At 38.2% G+C, this 22241-nt stretch overlaps 1 protein-coding gene across 11 annotated transcripts in view; it reads right to left on the bottom strand.

Moving 5' to 3' along the window:
• Positions 1-22241, bottom strand: part of NEK10 (NIMA related kinase 10) — a 181899-nt gene that overhangs the window by 50525 nt on the left and 109133 nt on the right. For all 11 annotated transcript variants that reach the window (XM_081071835.1, XM_081071836.1, XM_081071832.1 and 8 more), the window contains 2 exons: positions 22043-22113; positions 13572-13785 (listed from right to left, as the gene is read on the bottom strand). In XM_081071835.1, the coding sequence (XP_080927961.1) occupies positions 13572-13785; positions 22043-22113 (285 nt within the window). The remainder of the gene's footprint in view (positions 1-13571; positions 13786-22042; positions 22114-22241) is intronic.

Here is a 22241-nt window from a genome sequence, read left to right on the forward strand (position 1 = left end):
AAGGAGAAGACAATGCAAATCATACAATAAAATCATCATTGATATGGTCATCATTACCGTTACAGAAGAGGCTTCCTGGCACCATTGCTGACATAGGCACAATTATACTTAGCTCGGTTTTGCTCATTATAATGCAATTTTTTATATGTGGATATGTGGAGTAGATCATAATACATTTTGGTTGAACAGCAATTCTACAGTATCAGACTGACATTGCCCAAATTAACAGAGACAACAGAGAAAGAATTAAGAGAGCCTATTTTATTAAAACTAGTGCAATTTTTATAATTGCCCAGAATGTTAGTTTTATACAGATAGAGAGAAAGAAAAGCAAGAAATAAACATAATGGCTAACAGCAGCTATATCCTGTTTTATATCCTGCTTTACTTTAGAACCATAAGGAAGGTACTATTTCTATTGTGTTATAATTACTTATATTCTATTTGTTTAGCTAATAACTGTGACCTTACATACATAAATTGGGGCTATCTGGCGCTTGACAGAAAGTCATCTGCCTGAGGTGATATCTGTTAAGTGGTAAACCAAGTTCTACGCTTTTCCTGAGTGACAGCACAAAGAAAATTCAAAATATTCTATTGTTCATTGGATCATTGACTGCATATTATTGTACATAAACTCAGTCCCTAAAATTCAAAGTATTAAAAAATCAGCCAGTGGAGGTCAGATGGCTGAAGAGGCCATGTAGACATAGTCCATAGCTGAGTGGACTCTCCACTTCGAAGAAAGCAATGAAAGGCTCCTCGCCAGAACCTCAGTCTGGGACACAGCTTTGCCATCACAGAGAGATGGATTGCTGGAGTAAAGCTGGAGCCTGATCCCTCATTGAGGTAGATGGAATTCTTTTAGCTCCAAAATTGTTTGGATGATGTCTTATCTCATTTATAAAATTCGGAAGAATTTCCCTTCTCCATGTCCCACATATTAAGTAGAAGAGTAATATATTCAATTTAAAGTAGGAAAACTAATGTCTAGTGCCTAGAAACTAGCTAAACTTATAAATATTAACGTGTTTCCCTAAAAATAAGACCTAGCTGGACCATCAGCTCTAATGCATCTTGTGGAGCTAAAATTAATATAAGACCTGGTATTTATATTATATTATATTATCTTAAACCGGGTTTTATATTAAAATGAGACCGGATCTTATATTAATTTTTGCTCCAAAAGACACATTAGATCTGATGGTCCGGCTAGGTCTTATTTTTGGGGAAACACGGTATATAATAAAAGCATACAAAAATGTTTTCTTCAAGTTTAGATATTAATTATTGTTTTGTTTTGAATGTCTTAAAAACGTTCATATAAAGCTAAATATTTTGCTTTAATTAAATGCACATAATTATGACCCCATCATTATAATGGAAACTCTCTTAATTAGAACTTCTTCAAAGCACAAGAACATATTAATGAACTGTCACTAAATTAAGTAAGATTAGAGAATGAATTGATTATAATAATTCAATCTAAAATTCCAGTACCAAATTTACTGTGTCTGGCAATGTTTCACTGCCATCCAATAACTAACCTAGTATTCTAAGGCAGGTTTGCTAGAAGTAATAATACTAATAAAGATGAGGTGAAGAACAGGGTCATAATCTGAAACATCACTTTTTGAAAACACAGACAATATGGTCTCCATCAACATTTACTGACCACCATTTTGTTCCAAGACTGTGAACAAACAGAGGAAAAGAACTGAGTGTATATGTTAATATTTCCAAAAGCATTTTGAAAGAGGCCAGAATTAGGCAACACCACTTAACATATTTAAAAAAATAATGCACAGAGAATTACCAAGTTGTCAAGTTTTAAGACATTCTACTTTGGATTGCTCAAAAACAAGAAATACAACTGAAAACCAGCAATGCTTAAAGCATTACACAGTATGGAGTTAGACATGATGGTATCAATATAGATGAAACCTACAAATGGGAACCCAACTTACTGTTCCGTTTTTCATACAGAATTACATAAGGAAAGTTCTAATTCTTATTAAACTGCACACTTAGCACATGACATCAAAATATGTACTAAACTGTTTAAGAACAAGTAGACATAGAATTAAAAATCAAGGAAGAGTCACCATCATTTTTTGCCTGGTCCCAGTACAATCTCCTCTAAACCAATCTCCCTGTTTCTATTTCTGGCTCTCAGCACTCTATTGCTACACAGCAGCCAGCTTTGTATCACTTTAAAGCATGATGTCACCCCTTTCACTAAACTCACATCACTCAAGTCTATACCATGGACTCGAGCCTCCTCATCTCCTACTGTCGTCCCCTGCTTCACTGCACTCTAGCCACACAGGCCTCCCTGTTCATTCCTTGAACTTGGCAGGAACATTCCCAGCTTAGGGTCCTCGGACTTGCTGTTCCTTCTGCCATCAATGTTGCACCTACAGATATTTGTATTCTGGTTTCTGCTCAAATGTCACATAATTACAGAGGTTTTCCATGACATCTCTATTAAAATAGCCTGTCTTTCTACATACACCAATCATTATCTATTACTTTGCCTTCTTATATTTTTTTGTCCATAGCACTTAAATTTATTTGTTTTTTAATCTTTATTTGTCTTCCCCTAACATGAAGGTGAGGTTCTTTGACTATTCTATTCACTGTTATAACACCAGGCTAGAATAGTTTCCAGAAGAAAATAAATGCTCAATAAATTTTGTTGAATATGAGATATAAAATATTGATTTTTTTCAGTGTTGAGAAGATCCTGTCCATGTTAAAAAGGGGTAGAAATAAAAAATTTAGCATATTTTTTTTAAGAAATTGGCAAACTTATTCTAAAACTAATAAGGACATACAACAGATCTAGAATAACCAAATCAAACTCGACAAAGAACAAAATTGAAGGACTTGACTTATACAACCTGATTTCAAAACTTATATTCAAGACAGTGTGGTACTAGCCTAAGAATATACATATATATCAATGGAACAAAATAGAGTTCAGAAATAGAGCCACATATATTGCCAAATGATTTTTAACTAAGATGCCTAATAAAATTAATAGAGAAAGATTAGGAATTTTAATAAATGATCCTAGAAAACTGAATACTCATATACCAGAGGTGCCAAAAAATATATCTACATGACTTGTATTCATCTTTTGTTATTGGTATATATTGAGTATTACAACTTTAATATAGTTTTGTTTTCCTTTCTTAAAATGTGTATACATTTTCTGGCACCCTCTGTAGAAAAAAAAATAAAATTCAATCTCTTCATCATTCTATTCACAAAATTAAATCGAAATGAATCACATACCTAAACCTAGAGCTATAACCGTAAAGAATTTACAAAAAAAAAGAAAAGGTCCATTTTTGCAACCCTGGGATAGGCAACAATTTCTTTAACCAAATGCAAAAAGCCTGAACAACAACAAAAAACAAACAAAAGAACTAAATAAATAAATTGGACTTCAACAAAATTAAAATTTAACAAAAAATATCATTAATAAAATATAGTTAAGTCATAGTCTGGGACAATGTTTGCAATACATATGTGTGACAAGAGAGTCATATCTGTAATATATAAAGAACTCCCACAAATCAATAAAAACAAAGAATTCAATAAAATAATGACCAAAGATTAGAACAGAAAATTCACACAAAGAGATATATGAATGACTGACAAGCACAATTGAGTACTCAACACCCATAGTTATCAGGAAAATGCAAACTAACACTTCAAAGAGTACCCTTTTATATCCACTATAAAGGCTAAAATCTAAAAGACTGACAATACCAAAAGTTTACAAGAATGTGGAACAATTGGAACTCTCATACATTGCTCCTTAAAGTGCTAAATAGTACAGTGTTGGAGAACTGTTTGGTAGTGTTTAAGGTTTTAAAGTTAATCATAAACTACCTTATGACCCTGCATTCCTAGGTATTTATCTAAGAGAAATTGAAAATATATCCACAAGAAGACTTATTCAAGAAAATTCATAGCAGTCTTACTTATAAAACCCAAAAGCTAGAAACACCATGTAAGTATTCATCAACAGGAGAATAAACAAATTATGACCTATTCATATAGCATAATACTCTAGCAATATAAACAAATTACTGCTATACACAACAATATAGATGAATCTCACAGACATTATGCCATGTGAAAGAAGTCAGGTGCTAAAGAGTGCATATTGTTTGCATTTAGTCAAACAATACGCAAAAGTCATCTATAGTGATGGAAATCCTAACAGCTTGTCCAGGGGCAGGGAATTGTATGAAAAGGGGCATGAGGGGACTTTCTGAGGTAATGTAAATGTTCTGAATCTGGTTTTGGGTGGGAGCTACACCTGTGTCAAAAGTTAGTAAACTCAGCACTTAAAATTTGTACATTTTACTGTGTGCAAATTATATCTCAATGAAAAGTGGGAGAGAGTTGCAGGGTGGATGTAGGAATTGCATGCATATCTGTGTGGGAGCCTATAAGGCATTGCTTAGTTTTCTTAAAAAACAACAAACGTAGAACGTTTGAAACAAGTCATGATTGTTCCTGATATTTCTTTCACTGTATCATTACTTGTATTTTCACAGCCTTGGGGGTAAATTCAGTCAACAACCAGACAATAAAAGCAAAGATGTTCAAAAAAATATTGTCCTTTTAAAATACATCATTTTCTACATGGCGTGATTTAATCTTTGAGCAAAGGACCACAGGCACATGCTGTTAGTGGTGTGCTCAGCAATTATAAATGACATATGGTACAAGAAAAATAAAGTGACTCAGATAATCAACGTGCTTTTTTTTTCAATTTGCAAGAAAATGAGAATCGGTGCTTGCGTACCTGCTCAATTCTTAAGTGGTCAACTTTAAAGACATTTCAGAACTTAAGAAAAATAGCAAGTGCCTGTCAATAAAGTTTGCTAAGAACACATACAGACTGTATTTGAAAACTCCAACAATAAGAATTCCACAATAAAGAAGTGAAATTATGAAGTGTTTGTGAATTTAGAAAATAATCTTTCCTCATTAGTACTCTAGTAGCTGCCCTGTCCCCGAAAACAGGTAAAACTTAAGATGATTAATTATATGCGTCATATTTAAATAGTTTGACAATATCAGATTAACAGAAATTTTTCTTTTTTAATTCACCAAAAGCTTAGAATAGGTTTCTAGGACTCAATCTATATACATTTGTCTACCATTTTAAACATTAGATAATTTATCAAGATCAGATATAAGTTTTTTGAAAGATCATTTAGGTAGGCACATAGAGGATGGATGGCTAAGGGAAGGGGATGATTCTAGATTACTTGGGTAGAATAGATTCAATAACTGGAAAGGTCTTCAAAGGAGAACTGACACTTCTCTAACATGAAAAAGAAATTACATCTGTGGATAGCAGCTTTAGTCGGTGCCACAGAGTTCTACCCTGTCCTTCCTGCCAGCCTGCCCTATGGATTTCGTATTTGCCTATCCAGCCCCCACAATCATATAAGCCAATTCCTTGCAAAAAAAAAAAATCTCTTAATATATAACTCCCACTGGTTCTGATTCACACATTTTGTGTAGGACTGTCCTGCACATGGAATAATATTAGCTTCCCTGATTGCTGTCCCTTAAGTAGCAGCAGTATTCAAAGTCACTGGGATAAACAAAATGCCACCCCTCACTCCACCCATCCCAATATTTCCTAATGACCCCTGTGGATAGTGCAGAGGTAATACAGTGAATCACTGCTAGGGCTGAAGAAGAGCCTAGAGGCAAGATCGTTGGATATTACAATGATCCAATGTGAGATAATAAGAACTGAAAGGACAAGATAGGTTTGTCAGATGTTTCAAAGATAGGATTGGTAAGAGCTTTGTAATGAAATGGATGTAGGATTTGAAGGAGAGTGACATGAAGATGTTAAGGTTCCAATTAAGATGACGAGATGTAGAACAAGGCAGCGTTAAGGGAAGAGAATTCATTCACTGTCAGACTTGCTGAGTACGAAGTACCTGTTAGACATACAGGTAAATGTCCAGTTCAAAATTTAGGTCTGATACACAGGACAAGCTGAGATTAGACATGTAGTTTTGGAGGCCTTCAGAAAAATGGGTGTGGAAATTGTAAAATACATCCCAGTGAATTTTGTCTTCTTAGAAAATTTTGTGTACTTTCCCACCCGCAACCCTAAAATTACTGAGAACAGGCCATAAGGGTGAGGCTTATCAATCCAAGGGAAGGCTGGGATGAAGAACATAGCCTGGGAAAGTAGAAGGACGTGATGGAAGGGCAGTTTCTGGTAGAGGGGACAGGAAACTGGGAAGTCTTTCTGAAGCTCAACGGAGGATCCTGATAGGAAGACAGAAGATGAGAAGGGAGGTGCAATCATCCATGTTTGTCCTCCTCACACTGCTCTGAGCAGAGGTGAACCTCAGGAGTGGAGTAGGGCAATTGGTAGAAACACACAGAGAACTTGAGCGGGCAATCCAGATGCAGGCAGAAAAGACTGAAAGCTTCAGAAAAGTTTTGTGATCATCATAATACTGTATCTTACGTGGTTTATAAGGGCACTTAAGATAGGCCTCACGAGAGTGGATACTATGTCTGTTTTGTTGATTGGGATATAACTAGCACCTAGAATAGTGTCTGATATCTAATAGATATTCAATCAATATTTGTTGAATGGATAGGTGAATGAATGGTACCTGGGGTAGAAGAGTAGGAAAGGATGAAGAAAGTACCCGAGCTGGTAGGGCTGATATATTGTCCCCCCACTCCCAGTTAGTTCTCCATGGGTTGTATGTGCATGAATGGGAACCCACTAGAAGATGGTCCTGGCTGGCGAGTTTACCAGGCCATCACTGCATGGGGTGGGGGACACAGAGAAGATAGCTCAAAACACGCTGCAAAGGCAGAGCCCCCAAAGCCACAGAGAAGGGTTCACCTCATCTAAGGTCAGCAGAGGCCAGGAGAAGAAGGCAGCATGCAGAGCCCCTGGCCCTCTCCCACCTGCACGGGGATGCCTCAGCTTCCTCCTGCACCCAGTTACCATCTCGGGAGGCAGAAATGGAGAGGAGAACCCTTGAAATGGGAAAAAACACTTTTAGGCCAAACGTGACTAATGTAAGTGATAACGGCTACATCCACCATTTCCTGCCACCAGTAGAGACAGGGACTCAAAATAAGGTGATACATAATTATAGAAAATAAAGTATCCATTTTGTACAATTGATTTTTACCCAAATTCACATGAAATGAAAAATCATGGTGCTGGACAGAGATCACTCGAGGGAAGAACAAGAAGGGAAGCAGAACATCTAAATTTAAGAGGCCAGGGTTGAAAAAGAAAATAATAAAGAGTATCCAGTGAGGTGAGATGGAAACCAGGATAAAGGAGTGAAGTGGAAACGAGAGCAAAAAGAAAAAAGAGAAAGAAATTTCATGAAGGGGATATAAACAATAAGGAAAAATTAGCCTTCAGTTTAATAATTTGGTTGGTAGGTACTGTGGAGAAATTCTAGGTTTTAGTCTACATTACCCAGGATTGAGTCCAAACGGTATTCACAAACTTCTGCCATCTAGCACCGGTCTGCTTTCCTAGGCTTGTCAAACCATATGTAAAAATATTATGCATTGTAAATCAGGAGACCCAACTTGCATTCCCAGCTCTGTCACTAACACCTAGCTCAGTGATCTTGGATAAGATTCTTAACTTCTATTGGTTTCCTTTTGCTTGCCTATTAACTCAGGCGGTTAGAGCTCTAGGCTTTTAACTCCAAAGGCTGCCGGTTCGATTCCCACATGGGCCAGTGGGCTCTCAACCACAAGGTTGCCGGTTCAACTCCTTGAGTCCCGCAAGGGATGCTGGGCAGAGCCCCCTGCAACTAAGATTGAACACGGAACCTTGAACTGAGCTGCCGCTGAGCTCCAGGATGGCTCAGTTGGTTGGAGCGCATCCTCTCAACCACAAAGTTGCCAGTTCGATTCCTCGACTCCTGCAAGGGATGGTGGGCAGCACCCCCTGCAACTAAAATTGAAACATGGCACCTTGAGCTGAACTGCCGCTGAGCTCCCAGATGGCTCAGTTGGTTGGAGTGTGTCCTCTCAACCACAAGGTTGCCGGTTTGACTCCCGCAAGGGATGGTGGGCTGTGGCCCCTGCAACTAGAAACAGCAACTGGACCTGGAGCTGAGCTGCGCCCTCCCCAACTAAGACTGAAAGGACAACAACTTGAAGCTGAACGGCACCCTCCACAACTAAGATTGAAAGGACAACAACTTGACTTGGAAAAAAGGCCTGGGAGTACACACTGTTCCCCAATAAAGTCCTGTTCCCCATCCCCCCCCCCAAAAAAAACTATTTAAATCCTATTTTTAAAAAATAATTAATTAAAGCATAATAAAATAATACCATTTCCAAAATATAATTCTTAGTTGTAAAGGAGCTAAGCTGGTATATCTGGAGTTTCTGCAATTCTGCTATTTTTCCCATCCAGGAGTGACTTTCTTACCTAGTTTTCAAGGCCCAGTCTTTCACTCTAGACACTTCCCTGAACTATCACCCACATACACATATCTCAGTTGGCATTTATCCAAACTGTCTGGAATCATTAGAAATTTCCTCCTGCATATATGCCTTGGATTCCCAAACAGATTATAAGTTACTTCATGACTGAGACCATTGTTTATAAGTTTTTATAACCTTCACAATACCAAGCACAATGCCTCACATTCAGAAGACATTCAACAAATCCTTGTTTCATCATTCCTTATAGACAGCAAGCATTTTTCATTTTTCTCTTTGTTTCATTCCCTGATAGCCTTATGGATATGAAAGTAGTTCTCCAAACTGAACGAACTTACTAAACTAGTAAAATGAAATCATTACTAAGCTTTAAAATAGGGGTAGTGTAGACAAAAGTACCTAGCAAACATCATTGGAAGAGAAGTGAGAAAACCCTGGAAATCTCATACTGCAAGGACATGCTTGTCTCATGATTACTCTTCAGCCTCCCTGGAACTTTCAACTCAGCTCCATTTGTACATATAGGAATATGCTCTATCCCCCAATGTGAATATGATTAGTCTGAAGCTGGATTCATAAAATCCCAATAACTGAATTCAATTTAAGTTTTCCATTGATTATCCAGATTTTTCCAGGCTGGATTATGTTTTAACACTCATCCTTGTATTTGTTGGTGAAGATTTAAGCAGCACCCTCTTTTGAAATATCTGCAACCAAGTCTTCTGTCTGGGCTTCAAGATAATATCTAAAGGGTAATTATTCTGTGTGTTTAACATGTATGCAGTGCCAAAACACTAATCATGATTTTGACTATTACAATGCCATGATGCCCTCTAATTGCAATGGCCTTTTATTACTCCATATTTAAGTGAAAATTGCATCTCATTTTTCTCTGCTGGATTCTTGGTATTCTTGATTCTGTGCTCTCCTTATGATATCTTATTTTGAACTACAAAACTTAGAAAGTTTAACATTCTTCAAAAGGAAAGTCTTGCTTCTTCCATAGAGGGTAAACCACAGTACACAGGTGTGAACTTTATTAGTGAAGGCTTCTTTGTTCTTTTGAAATGTATATTCATACTTGTATTTTCTGGCTCATAATGAAAATTGTCAAGAATTGCCAGTCAAGAATAAGATAACATGTGAAAGTAAATAGTATGCACCCCATGAGATAGGCGCCTTTAATGGTTCGTATTAATTGTGCTTGCCTGCTGATTTGCAACATTTCGGTAATTCACAGCGGATCTTTTTACCAGTGCTGGGAATTCATCAAGTTCTACTGAACGCACTAAATTCTTTTTCCTTTGATTATGATTTATCATTAGATTTATGTAATTGCATTATTGATATTAACTGCTCTGGGATAACTTACCACGATATTTGAAATAAAACAACCATAGTACCATAACACAAGGAGTGATAAGTACGGTGAATGCTTAAACTTAAAAAAATGTATTACAGTAAAAGACAAATTGCCATTAATCTCCTTCAAAATACTCCCCCTGGCTTCAAACACACTTATCCCGTCATTCTTGCCACTTTCGGTAGCAGTTCTGGAAGTCCTCTTTTGTGTCTTTAGTTGTGCTGTCATAGCTGCCTCGATGACCTGAATCAATTCAAAGTATTTACCTTTCGTGGTCATTTTGACTTTGGGTAAGAGCCAGAAGTCACATGGTGCCAGATCCAGTGAATAAGGTGGATGAGGACACCGTAATATTTTTATTTCACAGAAATTGTCGTATATCAGAAGCAATATGTGACACAGAGCCTTTCCGTTGTGATAAAAAAAATTACCATGAATGCTGCTGCCGAGCGCCATCTAATGAAAAGGCAGGGATCTTCAATACAGGAAGTGGCGTGTTGAACCTTAGTAACAGTGTGTGACAAGTTTCAACTTGTTCTGTACAGTCAGTTGGGTGTGAACTATGGTTGAGAGAAGGAGTGTTTTAAAGTGTGCCGTAAATCATCCTCCATCATGACAATGCTCGGTGTCACACATCGCTCCTGGTACGGCAATTTCTGTCAAATAAAAACATTACGGTGTGTCCTCATCCACCTTATTCACCAGATCTGGCACTATTTGACTTCTGGCTTTTCCCCAAAGTCAAAATGATTCAGGATATTGAGGCAGCCATGACAGTGCAAATAAAGACACTCACGAAAGAAGACTTCCAGCACTGCTTCAGAAAGTGGCAAAAACGATGAGATAAGTATATTTGAAGTAAGGGGGAGTATTTTCAGTAGGATTAATGGCAATGTGTCTTTTACTGTAATAAGTTTTTTTATTTAAACATTCGTCATATTGTTTGATCACACCTCGTACTGCTTACAAAGAAAAAAAAGAAACATGCACTTTTACACTATAGTTTTTCTGCCTGCAATGATTCAGTAGTATGTCTTAAAAAATAATAACTGGTACTTAGTGAGGATAATGTCAATTAATTACATGTTTTCTTTTAATGAAATGTAATCATATTTCCTTCTCAGTTCCTTCATAAAGCTCCATTTTTTTTTCCTTTTAGTTAACATTTGATTAATCTTGAAGTGAAAAATTACCAGTATACCTAAAATTCTGCAAAAGAAGATATTATGGCACTTTAAAAATACAAAATTTGCTTTTATTAAAGCATAGTAAAGCTCTTCTCTATGGTTTTTATAAGACTGAATGTTCCATGAGGGTGCTGAAACTGGCTAGGAGCAGGTACTTAATAAATATTTATTAATTGCATAAATAACATACATGGATTTAGTACTAATGGATCAGTTAGTACTCGATTAACAAGTTGCATCAACAAATTGTTCTTCAATACAAGTATTGCTCATTTTATATTACTGATGCTATCTTACAATTTATGCCACTTTTTAATTAGCACAGTACAGTCAAACACATTAACTGTAGGAGCTTCTGAAATAGGTAATATGTTCCCCCTAATTTACAGATGAGTAAAGAACCTCTAGAAACTCAAAACTCCATCCTTGACTATACATGTCTTCTTTGTTTTACCTGGTCACTACCTGAGAGTTAGATTTCTACAGTTAAAATGGCCCTCCAAAAACATACTGAAATATTGATAGATGAAACAATAGGTATCTTGGATTTGGAAGGGGTAGTGGCATGGATATAGTCATGATACATGACTGGCCTAAAGCATCAATTATTGAAACTGGGAAATGGGTACACAAAGTACTCTCTTTACTTCTACAACTGTATGAAATTTTCCACAATAGAGAGTTTCAAAAAAAAAGCTGAGAAGTAACATTAAATAAATTAATGAAATGGTCCTTCTCAATTAATTTGGGGAATTTATTCAATAATGTTGTAAAGATTTTGTTGGGTATCCGATGGACATGCGTCCTATTTGGGAGACCACCTCAGAGATAATGTGCATGCCTGATCATGGCATTGTACACCAGAAGCTAAACATTAATGAATGCCAACTATAATTTTATATATGTAATGTGATGGCTCGGTGTGAGGTCGGAGGGATAATGGATGGGGGGAGGGGGGTTCACAGTGTGAGGGATATAAATGATGAACGTCTAAGTATTACCTTGTCTTGTACACCTGAAACTAATAAAAATAAATAAATAAATAAAAAAGAAATGGTCCTTCTCAAGGTGTTTTGCTAAAGATAAGAAAATTTCTACTGAAAGATTTCACACTAACTCTACCCATCAGCTACATGAATCTAATATAAACTAATTCTTTTATATCCAACTGGAAATTGACCGAGTAGCTCTGTAATGCAGAACTTAACAGAAATGACTAAATCTCTTGCATTTTAGTTTACTAAAAATGCTATACTCTGAATGCAACATGACATCCATAGAATAATGTGTTTCTCATTGTTGCCTAGTTTTAACAGCATCTGGTAGCAGAATTACAAGCAAAGTGCACTCTCACTCCCTGTAACTGTGTTCTGCAAGAGCTGTAACTCCAAGTCACAAGCTCCTAAACACAAACCGAAGTCTTAGGTAATCACCGTGGATTGTTCTCTAAAATTGCAGCTCGGCTCAGCCTTTAAGACAATGAAGATGAAAGAGATTCCCCCTCAAAGAAACCTATATTGAACTGCGGATTCCAAGTGTGTCAGGACAAACCCACTGAACAGTAGCGTTTTCCCTCTAAAAAGAAAGGAGTTTGCTGGATATGCTGTTACTTGAGAAATCAGAACATCTTATATAAGAGACCAACATCTTATATAAGTTTCCCAGCTGAAGCAGAGCAGGTCCTTAGGATCCTGGAAAGGAATGTAATGAGCAGGTATCCTGATCAAGTATCCTGATCAAGAATGAGTGTTATGACCCTATTGCCTTGGAAGCCAGCCCCCACAAGGGAGAAAAAGAACATTTAGGGATTGAACGGCCCCTTACTATGTCCCTGCTCAGGGGAGTCCAGAGCACAAGCAAAGGATGGACCATTGGTCATGATGTAACAAGCACATAACAAGGACACGATGTAACACAATGTAACAAGGACACTATCACTTGCACACACAGACATTTGTAGCTTTGGCACCCCTTTTTCAAGGTATGCTCAGACATAAACATCCAAGTAATTGAAAGGTTACTGGAAAGAAAAATAAAAGTACATATTCCTATTTGAAGGATAGCAACGTTACTACCACCACAAACAGGAATGAAAGCAATTACACACATTAACAAGAGAAATATTTTAAGGCAAATATTGTTTCCTTCTCTCAATAACACGATATTTTTATCCATATGCCCAAAATCAGATGGCTGAAAAAATTAAATATAAGCATTCACTGCTATTTATACAAAGATCAATATAGAAACTTAAAGAATTGCTAAGAGATCTTTTTGCTACCTCTGGTTTTGTAATACATACAATAAATTATGGGTTACTCCTTTGGGAAATCAGTTCTATTGAATTATTTTAATAATAAGATACAGATAGGGATACAAGTATGTAACCATAACAGTGAAATATTACATGCAGCATTTAATGTTTTCCTAACTTAGGATGAATCTCCCTTAAGACCAGTACGGACCACCTCAGACTACCTTGTTGCAGGGCATCACGAAGAGACTGAAAGGTTCGCACTTACGTGAGACAGCAGAGCCAGCTCCTGGTGACATGTGACGGCGTTGCGGTTGGCTTCCATAAAATACCTCTGTGTGCGCCTCCGTTCCCGTTCCAGTTTCTTTTCCAAAGCCAGCTGGGATATAGATAAGCTGTCTAAATACTTCATCATGACATCTGAGATCATGGAGCTGACTTGTACAATATCTGGGCGGCCTTCTGCATCAGGAGTGAGGCACCTAAGAGAAGAGAAGAGAATTACACTCTGCTCAATGTCAGGAGCAGGCCGCAGTTGTGGAGGGTCAAAGTTAAATTCCACTGTGTGTCCACCATGGTGTTTGCACCCTTGGGGTAAGACAGACATCAAGCACAGTTTTGAATCCAAGACTTCTCAAAAGGCATTTGAAAAGTTTGGGAAGGAGAGAGAGACAGCACTGTTCTCTTTGCAACTGGACTGGCAGGCAAGGGTTCCAGACTGAGCGGAAGCTGCTCCTTGGGTCAGGATAGGCAGGTGGGGTTATCTTCTCCTGTGTGAATTGGTTAATTTCTAAAATCACTGCCGACTCACTGGTCAGTGAATCAAAGAGGGACACGAATGATATAGGCCCTGATGATCACCCCAGACGCACCAAAAGGAAGAAAGTTTTCCGGGGCAGGAGTGTCACAATTTTTTGGCCTTTTCCAGCTGCACAGTGGCAATAGCAAATGCAACCTGATCAGTGAGTGTCTTATAAAACACAAAGTCACAAAAATAAAATGCAACCCAGTTACTTAGAAGTTTAAGATATTTGTAGTAAATTTTTCTTTTAAAGTAGCTAATTTGACACATTACATGCTAATATTTTCTATGATTTGGGGGGGATAGGAATCATCAATCAGCCTACTACAGAGAGTATTGTTCATATCACAGCCAGACACTCATAGAAGGCTATTCTAGATGCCCATGGCATCAGTTATTGAGACCACTGGTTTGCATGTGTTAAATACCTACTGGCACTCACTATAATATTTTCTCTATTTTTTACTCTAACTTCACTGAAGTCCTGTGTGCTTTTCAGTAAAATTGAACTTGTTTGCACTTTCAGAAAAAGATCTAATTTTCACATCTTGTATTTGATTTAGCAACCCACATTTAAATTAACGCTATACTGATGTCTCCAGGCAAGATTCAAGAATTATTACACACACTTATTCTTCAAAACAAGTCAAACTCAGACTCTAACTTGTTGATATGCTAATTATTCTTTCTTATTGAGTTTTTTAGCCATGAGTAAAATACAAACGTCTTAATCAGATTTTAAGATATTACTTTATCATTTCATGCTTTACCTTTACGCTACTTCTTTTTAAGTTCTAAGGCAATAGGCTTAATACTATGATTATGACTGACACTTATACGTCTTCTGAATTCTTAGATAACAAAGTTCAGTCTATGCATTTATTACATACAAAGTAAGGCAAGAGATTGTGGAGATAGAGCCAGCTATATAATTTGTGGGGCGCCCAGTACAAAATGAAAATGTGGGGCCTCTGCAGAGTGGAAAAGTCAATCTCCCCTTTCCATAGTCCAGCATCCTAATTGATGGTAGATGAGAGACCCCAAAGAGTTGCACCTTCCATACCTGTAGGATGTAAGAGGCCTCCACTGAATTGACCAGCAAACACGCTATGGTGCTGCCAGCCTGGTCAGGGATGGCTTCCTCTTGGCCCCGCCACAAGACAGAGTGGGGCACATACTGACCCCTGACCCTCTCCTCACCTGCAGATACACCCCATGAGGGAGGAAAGTAAAGGTGGGAATAGGCCTCCCCTGTTGACACACCCAATCACCATACTAGGTAAAGGGCAGCAGCAATGATGGAACAGGGACATGTAGATAAAACTGGAGGCCAGGTGGGGACAAAAGGGGCTGGGAGTAAATGGCTGAGAATCTATGCCAGAGAAGCAGGGAGCTGGAGGGACCACGAATGAGCGAAGGCTCTAAACCCCCAACACAAATGCTCCTTGTCCCATCAGACTTCACTTCCCAAACACAAATTCAAAGATAAAATTAAGTTCAAGACCTTGAACACAGAGTCTTAGACCCAGACCACAGGACCCCTGTGAGTGTGGAGGCCCCAGGCATAGTCGTAAACGTGAAGCCAGCCTGTGTGGCAATAACATATTTGTATTCAAGTGTCTTACCTTTACTCATAATCACAAAAGAATCTAAGTGTTGAATTTCATTTTCTAATTAAATCAGATTCTTCATCTACTCTCATTTAATTTGCAAAAGGGATCAAAGCTGACAAAAATGTTTGCTTGACCTAATGTTGGTTATGACTACCATGTGAGCAAAAAAGCCAAACAAATAAACAAAACTTCCAGCATCTAAGCTTTTCATTAGTGCAGATATTCTAAATTCTTAGTCTGCAGATATGTAAACTGATTTTCAAGGTAATATTAGCAGTTGAATCATCAGCTGAGTTTTGTATTTTTTTTAAATAAAAAAGGCAACATAAGCTAATTTTACAAATTTATGGTTATATATTACGGTAAATGAGAACCAGAATGGCCTCTGTTCTGGCAGTTAGTCATTTCCTCCGCTCCCAAAGTTATTCCTCATCCTGTATTTGCCATTTCTGGAAAAGGAACCACCTGGGAGATACAGTTTAGCATCATAACTAGGCCTGCAGGCTCTAGGTCACATTGCTAGGCTTTAAATCCTGGCTCAGCCTTTGTTAACTCTGATCTTGAGCAAGACTTAGTTTCTAAACTTCAGACAGCCTGTCTATAAAATGGGGTGATCATAGTATTTACCTCACCTAGCTGGTATGGTGATTACATAAAGCCACGCTTGCAAAGTGCTGACACATTATGAAAGCTCAATAAATTTGTAAGAAAAGCCACCATTTTATTTCTCCTCCATCCCCTCCTACACTCAACCAAAACCAAGTCCTGTGGCTTCCACCTCCTAAATATGTTTTGAATCCACATCCTTCCCCTCAAATCCCATGGCCATTGGCCTACTGCATCATCACTTGCTGAGACTACTGAAATGGTGTCCTAAATTGCACGCTCCTCACTTGTTCACTTGTTCACCTCTGATCCATGTTGTAAATCCATGTTCAGAATAACATTCCAAAACTGATTACATCACCCCTCTGCTCAGAATTCCTCCCTGGCCTCTCATTGACCCAATAGGACAAAATTAAAATTCCCCGCATGCCATACAAGGCCCCTCTTGACCTGGCCCTTAACTCCCTCCATAGCCTCACCTCCTCTTCCCCCCACTCCCTTCCCCAAGCAACACAACAAATGCTCCTACCTGTACTTTCCCAACAACCCATGGCTCTCCTATGCCACCATTTCTTTGCTCATTTTATCCCTTCTGTTTAAATCTGGGTTTTTTTGCTGATGATATCGACCCTTTCCCAAACCATATTCCTTAACTTCTTGCCAAAATCCCACTCTTTTCCAAGTCTCCATTAGGAAGACTTTTTGGACCACTCTCAGATAGACTTACCATCCCCTTTTATATGTTCTCATTGTACTGTCTATACTTAAGTACTCAAAACTACCATAATTATTGTATGTAATGATCTGTTTCACCACTAGAACCTGGAAACTTCTCGAGAGGAGGGACATGTGTCCCCTTTACCATGATCTCCCCAATGAATAAAATGGAATCTGGGTCCTAACAGGTACTCAGCAAATGAACGAACGAATGAACAAAGAAACAAACTTAGCCTAACATCTAATAATTTATCTGTTCGTAACCCAAAATATTTGGCTACAGACTTTTGGATTCCTAGGAACATCTCCTACCAGAAGCTCCAGTTTAGCCTCATTGCTCTGAAATATCTCCCTGCTTAGATATCTCAGAGAAATCATTTTTTCACAGCTTTAATTTGTGTTATTTTATTACTTTTTGAACACATGAATTTTTTTCTATGTATTTTTTATTTTTCAATTACAGTTGACATTCAATATTATTTTATATTAGCTTCAGGTGCATAGCATAGTGGTTAGGCATTTATATAACTTACAAAATGATACCCCCGCTAAGTCTAGTACCCCTCTGATACCATACAAAGTTATTACAATATTATTGACTATATTCCCTATGCTGTATTTTACATCCCCATGACTATTAAGAGCAACTGAATGTTCCAATAATCTCTAATCAAATAATGCTCTAATCAGATAACCATAAAATCATGTTCTAGAAATAAATCTGGGATGCTCCACTCACACCACCCACTTTGTCCCCACTCTTCTCTGAGAGACCAGATGAAAAGAATTAGAGGACACAATGTTCAATGGTGTTCATTTCATGTTTTAAGAAACAAAGAGTTGAAGGTAAGATGGAAAATGTAATGATCCACTTGTCCTTAGTACTAGCTGAAAGTACTAACTTTGTTAGTCTCATGACTGACTCTGAAACAAAAAGCGCCAACCAGCTTATGCAACCAGGCACAGATAGAGAAAAATAAGGCAACTGGAATATTTTGTGCACAGGAGGCATCATTCTGCCTTTTTAGAAAGTAAACAGACAATAATCTCTTAATAGTGTATTAGAAGAGAAAAAAATAGTAATGCTGGTACTGGGCAGAGCAACGACATGTATTTCTTTTCTGCCCCCAACTGCTCAGGGTTTCGAAGATAGTCTCCCAAGCTAAAGGCCTGTTAGGTAAGAAAGCTTCCAGTGACAAAATGTGCTTGTGCACCACATGAACAAATAGGAAAAAGGAAAGATGACACGCATTAGAAATACAAAGTGTATGAGCTCTACCTGACAAAATGTAGAAAGTAAACATGAGAAGACGGTACAGATGAAGGAAGAAGATACATGTGATTGGAAATAACGCCTGGTCTGAAATTAAGAATGAGTCTGGTGAACTTTTCCATTAAGGGTTCTCTTACATTTCAAAAGCTCTACAACATTACTACTGACTGGCTCTGAGCCTGGTTTGCTGAGTCACAAATGATTAAGAACACTTTTGCCTTCATGTGTCCCTTGTATCCACTTCCTGAAGAAAATAGGAAATTGAATTTGTTCCCTAATTCTTTTGGAACTTAATTTTGAAAGACTACAAATCCAAAGCAAATTAAATATGCAATTGCATGCAACTCATGACTGATTTTGTTTTTTTATGTCAAATTTTCTAAAGATAAAACTTTATGTGCGATGTGAACCCAGACAATGAGTCTTGAATAACTTTAAATGAAAACAACATCTGTTACAGAATGCACACTGCAATCTTAATTTATAGTCAGTTATAAAATTAATGGTCAGTTCTTACTTATTATGACATCTTATTATTTCGAATAAAAAGTATTCTCAAAAATATTTCATCATTTCAGAGTCCCTTAATAGTGATCATTCATTCTCTTAAACATTCTGGTGACAGGGAACTCACTACCCCTCTAGCAGTCTGTTCCACTATGTAGCTCCAATTCTGAGCACACTTCCTAATGGTGAGCTGACCTTGGCCTCCTTGGAACTTGTACTCCATGGTCTTGGCTCCATTTTCAAAAGTTCCACAGAATAAATCCAATTGTTTTCATATTTTCAATACCATTCCATTGTCCCAGTTAATGAAAGCAGTTTTTAATCCTCTTATGATCGTGCCCCAACACTTGTTGACTCAACTTCCACCCCACAATGGAAAAACCCTACTTCTCTCCATCAACACCAACACCAATGCAGTCAAAGCCGCCATCATCTCTCAGTGGACAGCTGGACCTCCTTCCCCCTCCCACTCTCATTCCCTCTAGTCCATCCCCCATAGAATAACCAGCATGATCTTTGCTAAAGAGGAAATTTTTACCATGCCCCAGGCTGTAAATAACCCTTTACTCCTCAGTACTCGAGATAAAAATTCAAAACTCTGTGTGGCTTATAGGACGTGGCCAATCCGGCCCCTGTCAGCCTCCCTAGGCCCTAATGATTTTCTGGCTACTCTCTCCCTTACTTAACATACTACCAGCACCATACTTTCAGCACCAATTTCTTTCAGTTCCTCAAACTAACGAGCTCTTTCCCTCAGGAAAGCCTTCACAGATGTTGGTCTTACTATAGACCAACTTACTATAGAATTCTTACTATAGAATTCTTACTATGCTCTGTTTACTATTTGAGAATTAGTGATTGTTCTGGCCTCAGATTACATGTCCATTCTTCATAGAAACTTCCCAAATTCCCAGAGTATGCCAAGTCCTTCTGTAATTTCTTCTTGCTCCCTTTCCTCTCCTTCACTGAATTTATCATAATTTCCTTTATATACTTAATTCCATAAGTGTATAATAGTATTAATAACAATACTTAGTTTTATTGAGGACTCACTACGTGCTGGGCACTGTGCTAAGATCATCTGATTTAGGCTTTGACACAAGCCCAGGAATAATTACTGTTGCTACCCATACATCACAGATGAGAAAGACGGGGCCTGGGGATGTTAAGGTGAGTAGAAGAATTAGAATCCAGTCGATTCTAGAACCTATTGATGTTCTTAACCTTTACACGACAACTTATATCTGACTCTGCCACAAGCCTCTTAGCCCCAAGAGGCATGGATATCAATAGGCAGGGAGCCTGTCAGAAGCGAATTATGGTCCTGTTTGCCCAGTAACACAAAATCAGAATAACATCTCCGTTCTTCTTCTCTGCACTATGCCTCCCCTGTTTTCTGTAGCAATCAAATACCTATGAGAGGGAGAAATGAAATGAGTAAATCTGGTACTCTTGCCTTGACATCTCTGGAGACTTCTTGAATTTTTAAGGCACTTCACACAAAATAAATAGAGAACAGGAACAAATCATGGAGATGAGCAGTTTAAATACATCTGTCTGGATTCATTAGCAATAGGGCATGATCCAGCATATGCAGAATTCAGATGATTTGGAAAGCGTTTTCAGCTCATTTCCCGTAATATTAACAATGACAACTGCCAGGGTTGCTCAAGATTGACCATGTGCCAAGCTCCATACTAAGTGATTTGCATAGGTAGGTACTTTGTATAAAAATCACACCAGCCTGATGAGTTTGGTACTATTAGGATCCCCATTTTACTGAATGAGGAAACAGAGATGCAGAAAAGAGTGGTCAAATTGTTTGTTTAGAGTCCACTGTTAGTGGAACTTAGCCCCAGCTGGCCTGAGGGCGGCATTTTGCTGAAGGGGGAAAGATACAACCCTATAAACATGTGAAGAGGACCAATTAGTACAAAACAATGGGCTGGGAGGGGAAACCAAAGAGAAAGGGGCACGCCATGGTAATATGTCTATGTCTACGATATCCCATCAGAGATGGTGCAAAGTGCTAAGATAGATACAGAACCAAGTTTAAGGAAATTGGGCAGGGGAATGGAGAAAGATTCTATCCGGACTGACTCTAGGGTTTCCGTTATAAGGAGGATTTGACTCAGCTCAGTGGGGCAGAGAAGTAATCTCGGGCCAATTTAAGTGTATAAAATGGTCCAGAAATACCAATCAACCAGATAAATGAGTCATTTATTCATACAACCAGTATTTGTTCAGGGTCTACTTCGTGCCAGGCATTGCTCCGGGCACTGAACAGCTCTGAGCTAAACTGAAGAAGTCCCACTCTTGTGGAGTTTTCATTCTGGTGGGAAGAGAGAGAATAAAACAACAAGTCTGCCTACGCAAGCATAACATGTCAGGGTGATGGGTGCTGTGAGCTTTACAAAGCAGGCAAGGGGGCGAGAGAGTGTGAGAGGCTGTGGCGGCATCAGGGTGCTTCCTGATATGGGGACATTTCGGTAGAAACCTTTGGGAAGTGATGGCCTGTGCCAGCAGTGTATCAGAGAAAAGAGAGTTCCAGGAAGAGGGAAGAGCAAGGACAAAGGTCCAGAGGGAAGGTGCAGGCCAGGACGAACAGGGAACTTTCTTCCGCTGGAGGCAGGGAAAAGAGGGAAGGTGGGAGGGGCAGGGATACCAGGTCAGCTGGGACAAGCCCTGCGAGGTCAAAACTTAGCAAGAGGATAATGACTTTCATTACTCCTGCTACAGTGATAGCTGGAAAACTTTTCTGACTTTCTTTGAAAATTTATTACACAGTATAATATTACTGATTTAAAAATAGCAATGAAAAATGCTTGCAGGTTTATCATCTAACATAGCCTTTTGCAATTTCATATGTTCTTGTCCAGCTTTTTCCCACATTCCTGCATATTTTCACATTTTTGGTCATAGTTATAAATAGCTTCACATCCTGTTTGTACTTAGCTTCATATTGTACCTGTTTTATAGGTTGATACAGAGCCTTTTATATCCATTATTCTAGTGGTTGTATAATATTTCAAGTAAATGTACAGCTTCTTCTTGGACACTTCATGGCTTCCAATGGTCATTACTGATGGTGCACCAACATTTTTCTAGGTTTGAATTATTTTGAAGCTCTTCCTCTCAATGAATATTTGCATAGTGAATGTTTGTACATATGAGGTATTTCTTGATAATTTTTGTATGGTCAACGCTGTGAGACTAATTACCTTCTGATGGTATCTGCCACTTTTTCAGAGTAGATGCCTTCTGGCACTGGTTCGTATACCGCCTCCACTATCTGCAAAACAAACAGAGTGGAATGACGAAAATAAAGGGGCCATTGATATTTTTGAGCAGTAACACTTGGCCACAACAGGAAAGTTACTCAATAAGCATTATAACTTTGTGCACAAATTTTAATCATAA

The sequence above is a fragment of the Rhinolophus hipposideros genome (genome assembly GCF_964194185.1).
Source record: "Rhinolophus hipposideros genome assembly, chromosome: 14".
Taxonomy (NCBI): domain Eukaryota; kingdom Metazoa; phylum Chordata; class Mammalia; order Chiroptera; family Rhinolophidae; genus Rhinolophus; species Rhinolophus hipposideros.